This window comes from Microcaecilia unicolor, chromosome 6 (assembly GCF_901765095.1).
Source record: "Microcaecilia unicolor chromosome 6, aMicUni1.1, whole genome shotgun sequence".
NCBI classification, from domain to species: domain Eukaryota; kingdom Metazoa; phylum Chordata; class Amphibia; order Gymnophiona; family Siphonopidae; genus Microcaecilia; species Microcaecilia unicolor.
In genome coordinates, this window is record NC_044036.1 from 237335032 (window position 1) to 237343430 (window position 8399).

Sequence of the window (8399 nt, forward strand, 5' to 3'; positions counted from 1 at the left end):
CATCTTTTTTTCGATAATACGGTTGGGGCTGGCAAAATCTCGACATAAATGTTGAGATGGCCGGCTTCGGTTTTCGCCCATAATGGAAACCGAAGCCGACCATCTCAAGCCTGGCCACACTTGGTCGTGGGAGGGGCCAGCATTTGTAGTGCACTGGTCCCCCTGACATGCCAGGACACCAACCAGGCACCCTAGGGAGTACTGCAGTGGACTTCAAAAATTGTTCCCAGGTGCATAGCTCCCTTACCTTGTGTGCTGAGCCCCCAACCCCCCCCCAAACCCACTCCCCACAATTGTACACCACTATCATAGCCCTTAGTGATGAAGGGGGGGGGGGGCACCTAGATGTGGGTACAGTGAGTTTTGGGGGGAGGGGTTGGAGAGCTCAATATTTACCACCACAAGTGTAACAGGTAGGGGGGGGGATGGGCCTGGGTCCACCTGCCTGAAGTGCACTGCACCCACTAAAACTGCTCCAGGGACCTGCATACTGCTGTCAGGGAGCTGAGTATGACATTTGAGGCTGGCAAAAAAATATATATTTTTGGGGGGGATGGGAGGGGGTTGGTGACCACGGGGGGAGTAAGGGGAGGTCATCCCCGATTCCCTCCAGTGGTCATTTGGTCAGTTGGGGCTCCTTTTTGAAGTTTGGTCGTGAAAAAAAAAGGGACCAAGTAAAGCCGGCGAAATGCTCGTCAAAGCCGGCTTTCTTTTTTCCATTATCGGGCGAAACCGGCCATCTCGTGAGCACGCCCCCGTCCCGCCTTCACTACCCTACCGACACGCCCCCTTGAAGTTTGGCCGGATCCACGACGGAAAGCAGTTGAAGCCGGCTAAAATCGGCTTTCGATTATACCGATTTGGCTGACTTCAGGAGATCGCTGGCCATCTCCCGATTTGTGTCGGAAGATGGCCGGCGATCGCCTTCGAAAATAAGCTGGATAGGTGCCTATATGCATTTATAAACCAGGCTTTCAGAACCAGTCCCTGAAGCACATAAACAATTGTCAACATCTCCAAAGCTTGTGTAAATGTGTACATTGGAACTCCATCCAAACTATGCCAATAGGAGCACCTATATGTTCTGTGCTTTTAAGTCTTACTACCACATATACTTATATATATACATACCGCCACACAATTTACAAAAAAGGCCTTTTCCATATATAACATAGGCTTTACAGCAGTGGCATAACCATTGGGTGCCTGCCCTCCCCAATTTGGGTTCAGGCCCCCAGAATTTTCTAGTTTGACTGGCAGGGATCTCCAAGCCCTGCCAACAGAAGCTTTACTATGGAATATTCGCCACCGTGCTGCCTGCCCTGCTTCCCTGTCCTTTGTGTGCATGCTCGGTTTTAAAATGAAATTGAGCAAGTGCGAGCTTCACACATGCTTAATTTCACTAAAACCGAGCATGCGTGCCAGGGCAGGAAAGCAGGGCAGGCAGCGCAACACTGAAGAATACTACAGGAAGGATTCTGCTGGCAGGGCTAAGGGACCCCTGCCAGCCAAGGTAGGTGAGGTTGTGGCAGGGGTGGAGAGCGGTGGGGAAGCAGGGCAAAATGTCGTTGTCATCCCCACTTTAGACTCAGCCCCCCCCCCCCCCCTCTCAACCTTAAAGTCTAGCTATGCCTCTGCTTTCCAGGTGGAAAAACCTTTATAAAATTACCCTCAATGAGAAGAGGTGGCAGTGATGTTCAATTATCATAGGTTTTCCTTTTTTTTTTTTTTTCGCAGATCGCTAGAGAAGAGGGGAGAGTGATCCTTACTTGTGGAATGCCTTATCAGACAGTAAGTACTTAAGGAAAGCCATCTCTCTATTGTAGTGTTATATCCTAATGTAAGGAAAAGAAATACACCTCAAGCTTTATCTTGTGAGAAAATGACATCAGGTTTCAGGGGATGGACACTGGGGATTCAGAGCCTGCCACCTCTACAAATAGAGGCAGCAAGAAATGGGCACAGGAATACAGATCTTGAGACTGGAGAATTCAGGGAAGGGGCTCTGGAATACAAAGCCTGTTCTCCTTGGGACAGTTAGTTTAGGGGTGGACACATGGTTAGAGAGCATTTTATCTGAGATTAGATAGGGTGGGAGTAGTGGGTTGGTGCCTATAGGTTGATGCCTCTAATAAGGCTGAGATGAGTTGTGACTAAAAAAAACATTACAGTTTCATCTGCAGTCACTTGATAAAAAGATGTGTGATTTTAGTTTCGTTTTTTTGTTTGTTTGTTTTATCCTGTATTGCAGCTGGCATTAACTTCTAGTGTCAGCTAAGTATTCCAAGCACTGAATGAAAAAGTCACCTGGAACACGCAGGGGGACCAGTGACCTGGAGCGCACAGGGGACCAATAACAGAAAACTCATGCTGTTGCTTAGGGCCTGGGGAAGACTTCACTTTGCACCCCTGCTACTGCAGCTGTAGAAAGGAATTTGGATTAAAACAAATATCACTTTAATAATATACACAGTCCCTGTACACAGTTCCACCAATGTTTGTCAATCATGGAAGGGCAGAAGACTACCCCCCCCCCCCCCCTTAACAAAGCTGCACTAGTGGTTGCCAGTGCGGTAATGCCAACACAGCCCATTCAAAGTGAATGAGCTATGTTGGCATTGCTGCATGGCAGCCGGTAGGGCAGCTTTGTAAAAAGGGGAGGGGGGGGGGGGGGTAAGAGACAGCCATTAAGTTTATTAGGGCCTTTTTTTGAACAGGTGTCTGAATATAATGATGGAAGCTGAAGTTGTATTTTATACACAGTTAATTTATATGTGTGATATCTGTTAGCTTAGTCTTGCTCCTACCTTTAATGTTACATCTGCTCACAGGTATGACTTTTAAGTTATTTTGAAGAGTTTTATAGCCTACCTAGCAATCGTGGCAGATCTTTGGTGAAACATGCCTGCTTCCCTTCAATGCTCACCCCTCTTGGATTTTTCTTGTGTTTTGAAGCTATGCTCCCAGGTTGGGGAAGGAAAATGTTTCTATGTGAACTGCTCAGAGAAGGCCAAGCAGCAGGCAATCAAGGTGCTGAAGCATTTCAACATCCATGTCACAGTGGGGGACATCTTCAGCCGCTGTCAGGTAGGGAGGGGACATCCCTCATGAATTATATTCAACACCACTTAGTTTGTATAACTATTAATAAATCAAATAAATAGAAAAGGATAGTACATCAAGGACAGCAGTCACTTACAGTACATGCTTATGGAAGCACATTCTCACTTTCTGTGAGGGCTCTTCCTCCTGAAAGAACTTCCTTGGTGGTAAAAGACAGTTGAATGTAAGGATGGAAGCTGAACTTATCTTTTAGGCTGTGTTTTATTGATAATGGAAGTAACATAGTAAAACATTTTGGGTAGGCCCCAGCCTAGCATCAAACCCAAGGCCTGCATAGCTGCTTTGCTGTTTCAGGTAGTTCTGTGTTTCTGTGTCTGTTGCCATTGCTTTCTCTCCAAGTTTATTTATTTATTTATGACATTTTTATCCCACATTAGCCCGAGGAGAACTCGGGTTAAATGTGGCTTACATATCAAACAAATAGTAGAATGGTACATATCTTGAGAAAGTGTCAGTTTATATAGTACATTGTAAAATACTTTATAATAACTTGAATTAAACAGATACAATGTAGGTAATAATTATCCTGAAATGCAACGACTTTATATAGGGAGTTGATGGATGTAAAGAAATAGCTTGATTGAACAGAAAGTTAAGCTATATTGAGGGTTTGGACAATTAATCTATAACTGTAGAATGATTAAGTGAGGACTCAATTATCCAAGAAGCTGGTAGGTTGTTGTAGGGAATGGAGTGTGATAGAAAAAGATCAGATGTTAGTTCAAATTAATTCTTTGATTTGCTGAAAGCTGAAATGAAAAAAATGATCTGTTCCGTTTTTTTAGGAAGTTACAAATAACACATTTTTTTCAAGATCATGCATCTACTTTAGATACTTCAGTTCTCAAACGTAAAACAAAATGGAGTCCTCCTGCACCACCTGATCCCATAATTTCAGCTTTTTACCAATGTACTCTTAGAGAGTTGGAAACTATTGAGAAGAGGAATAAACACAAAAGTTTTCATAATTTGACACAGGATGAATTTGATGCACTACAAGACCTGTCCAGTAACACTCAAATAGTCATAAAACCAGCAGATAAAGGAGGTGGTATTGTGATTATGGACAGGTCTAACTATGTTAAAGAGGTACACAGACAGATTACAGATAAGAACTATTATATTCCGCTAGAAGAAGATCCCACCATTAAACTGCAAGAAGAAATAAAAGAGATTGTACTTCTATCATACGATGCTGGCTACTTAACTTCAAAAGAGAAGGATTTTCTTTTAGTGCCTAATCCAGTCATACCCACTTTTTATATATTACCCAAAATACACAAATCATTAACAGATCCTCCAGGACGTCCCATTGTGTCAGGTAATGCATCTTTATTAGAACCATTGTCCCAATTTGTAGACTTCTTCCTCCATCCATACATCCCTCAGATGCCATCATATGTAAGAGACTCTGCACATGTTTTAAATTTGCTAGAAGACTTCGATAGAGACTTGGATAATGTTATATTGGTTACGCTTGATATAGACTCTTTATACACTAATATACCACAGTTAGAGAGTCTGGCTATCATTGAAAAAACTCTACATAACAGAACAGTCTTACGCAGGATACCGAATTTTCTCATCATTGCTTTTGCCACATTTGCACTAACGAAAAATTTTGTTGAATTTCAAAGAACCATTTATCAACAAATAACGTGGCACAGCGATGGGCTCGTCAATAGCGCCAGATGTTGCAAATCTCTATGTTGCTGATTTTGAAGAGAAGTTTTTGACTACCCTTCCATATGAATCAGAAATTATATTTTATAACAGATATATCGATGATATTCTTATTCTTTGGAGAGGTGATGAAGACAAACTTTTAGAATTCTTTGATTGGCTTAACAACCTAGATCAGAATTTACGTTTTAAAATACAATATGATCAACATCAAATTTCATATTTGGACATATTCATTACTAAAACCCCATACAGATTCATCACACAAGTGTTCAAAAAACCTACAGATAAAAACACCTATCTACATTTTCAAAGTTTCCATAATCGAGGGTTGAAAACAAATCTTCCATATTCACAGTTCCTGAGACCTCGGCGTTTATGTACTAACTTTGAAGACTTTGAGTTCTACGCACAAGATATGTCACAACGTTTCATCAAAAGAGGATATCTCAAAGAGATAGTTGAGAGATGTAAAAACCGTGCTCGTACCAAAGAAAGAGAACAATTACTTACTCAGAAGAACGGCAGAGTTACACCAGACCTTATTTGCACTTTAAAATTCTCAACCATTTCAAATCAATTGAAGGTTGTGATTCATAAAAATTGGCATATCTTGGAGATACACAAATGCTTTCAAAGCAAACGTCCAGTTATAGCCTACTCTCGTAATAGAAACTTGAAAGAACGGCTGGTCCCATCAACACTTCCAGAGGAAAATTATACAGTAAGCACTTTTTTGGGACATTATCCATGTGGTAAATGCACTGTTTGTATGCATCGCATTACACTCCAAGAATTTATACATCCCATTACCAAGAAAAGCTTTCTTTTAAAACATTCAACAAATTGTAACTCGACTCATGTGATTTATGTGATCTTGAGGCTCATTTTCAAAGCACTTAGCCTCCCAAAGTTCCATAGAAACCTATGGAACTTAGCCTCCCAAAGTGCTTTGAAAATATGCCTCCATATGTCCCTGTGGTCTTCTTTATATAGGAAAAACAAAGAGAATGATCAAAACTAGAATAATAGAACATAGATCCAGTATTAGTAGAAACATCACAACAGCCCCTTTAGTACCACATTGGTATGAAGCTAAACATACCATAGATGACCTCAAGTTTTTTGTGATCAAACATATTAGACCGAGATGGAGAGGAGGTGATGTAGATAACATTGTATTAAAAGAAGAACAACGTTTTATTTTTACATTAGAGACAGTTTGTCCTCAAGGTCTGAACATGGAACTAGATCTGACATCTTTCTTATGAAACTATATATGGAAAAGTTATAAATCAATATTAGCTTCACTTATCAATCTTTTTTTATTTTATTTTTATTATTATTATTATTTCATATTTATAAGTCATATTCTTTACCCTGTAGGTAGGAATAAGGTTTTTATTTTTGACGTCATGTCCTGAAGGTTATTTATAAATAAATATTTTACAAATAAGATTTTATTTTTGATGTCACATCTTGAAGTTTATTTATAGGTACATCTTTCCATAATAAGTAATTAATGACATATGATGTGATAATACTATATAGCACTTTATTAGAGCATGTTTGTACTTCTATACTGAAAGTACTCAGGATGATTGGTTTTCACAAATATTTTCTAATAATTGTTAGATATGTTTTATATATGGGCAATAGATGCTCAAACTGATTATGAATAAAGATGTAGTTTGTAGATAACTTTGGCAATCTGATACAAAAATTACCTTTTGAACAATAACTAATTTTATATGCAATGTGTCAATGAGATATAGAATTCTTCGAATTGTGTTCCTAAATTTTATTAGTGATATATTAAAACAATGTTTTTCATATATGCATACATGTATTATTGTTTATATGTTTTTTATGGGTGATTTTTAAGATGCTTTTTCTATGTCTTTTTATATGTGCAGTATATGTTACAACACAGCACAATCTTCAGTGGATTTATATACATACATATCGGTTAATTCTGATATTTATATTCAAATGAAGGCTTACATATGCCTTATGAAGATTGATTGAATATCATAATTTTTAACTATTCTCATTCTCCTTTTTGTTCATTTTAGTAACCACATTGGCTGTTTTATATTTGTAGTTATAATTTTGTCTTTTAAACTAGGTCGAGCATATGAATTTTCCCTAAAAGATTAATTCATTTGGTAAGATTATTCCATTAAATCACAATTTAATTCTCCATATTTTTTTATGTAATCTAAAATTATTTTTATTTTATTTTTTTCTGTCATCTTAGATTATATTTTATGAAGATTTTGGCCACAAATATTCAGTGATATTTTTGGTTAGCTTTGCAACACAAATACTCCACTTTTCATGAAATTTAAATTTACTTTTCTTGGTTACTTCAGCTCAGTATTTATGGAAAATATGACCACAAATATTAAGCTTCTATTACTTTGTTGTCTGTACTTAAAATTGATTTTTATACATACATTTTTCTAATCTTACAAACTCCTGTTTTTAATGTCCAGTGTGTCTGTATATTTACCTTCTCTCTCTAGTACTTTATTTTTCTATCAACAGATTAGAGACCATGCTGTTTTATTTTATCTGTTGGCACTTCTTAGCTTTAGACAGACAGTTTGCCTCTTCCTAAGTACTTTACATAGTAACATAGTAGATGATGGCAGAAAAAGACCTGCACGGTCCATCCAGTCTGCCCAACAAGATAACTCATATTTGCTGCTTTTTGTTTATACCCTACTTTGATTTGTAACTGTGCTCTTCAGGGCACAGACCGTATAAGTCTGCCCAGCACTATCCCTGCCTCCCAACCACCAGGCCCGCTTCCCACCACCGGCTCTGGCACAGACCGTATAAGTCTGCCCAGCACTATCCCCGCCTTCCAACCACCAGCCCCGCCTCCCGATCTTGACTAAGCTCCTGAGGATCCATTCCTTCGGCACAGGATTCCTTTATGCTTATCCCACGCATGTTTGAATTCCGTTACCGTTTTCATTTCCACCACCTCCCGCGGGAGGGCATTCCACTCTCCGTGAAAAAATACTTCCTGACATTTTTCTTGAGTCTGCCCTCCTTCAATCTCATTTCATGTCCTCTCGTTCTACCATCTTCCCATCTCCGGAAAAGGTTTGTTTGCGGATTAATACCTTTCAAATATTTGAACGTCTGTATCATATCACCCCTGTTTCTCCTTTCCTCCAGAGTATACATGTTTAGTTCTGCAAGTCTCTCCTCATACGTCTTGTAACGCAAATCCCATACCATTCTCGTAGCTTTTCTTTGCACCGCTTCAATTCTTTTTACATCCTTAACAAGATACGGCCTCCAAAACTGAACACAATACTCCAGGTGGGGCCTCACCAACGACTTATACAGGGGCATCAACACTCCCTTTCTTCTGCTGGTCACACCTCTCTCTATACAGCCTAACAACCTTCTAGCTACAGCCACCGCCTTGTCACACTGTTTCGTCACCTTCAAATCCTCAGATACTATCACCCCAAGATCCCTCTCTCCGCCCGTACCTATCAGACTCTCCCCGCCTAACACATACGTCTCCCGTGGATTTCTATTCCCTAAGTGCATCACTTTGCATTTCTTCG

At 39.6% G+C, this 8399-nt stretch overlaps 1 protein-coding gene across 1 annotated transcript in view; it reads left to right on the forward strand.

Annotated features, from left to right (window-relative positions):
• The window catches only part of EXD3 (exonuclease 3'-5' domain containing 3), a 719658-nt gene extending 715597 nt beyond the window's left edge, over positions 1 to 4061 (forward strand). Inside the window, exons 20-22 of the mRNA XM_030206809.1 lie at positions 1738 to 1791; positions 2956 to 3087; positions 4044 to 4061. Of these exons, the coding sequence (XP_030062669.1) occupies positions 1738 to 1791; positions 2956 to 3087; positions 4044 to 4061 (204 nt within the window). The remainder of the gene's footprint in view (positions 1 to 1737; positions 1792 to 2955; positions 3088 to 4043) is intronic.
• The last annotated feature ends 4338 nt before the right edge of the window (positions 4062 to 8399 follow it).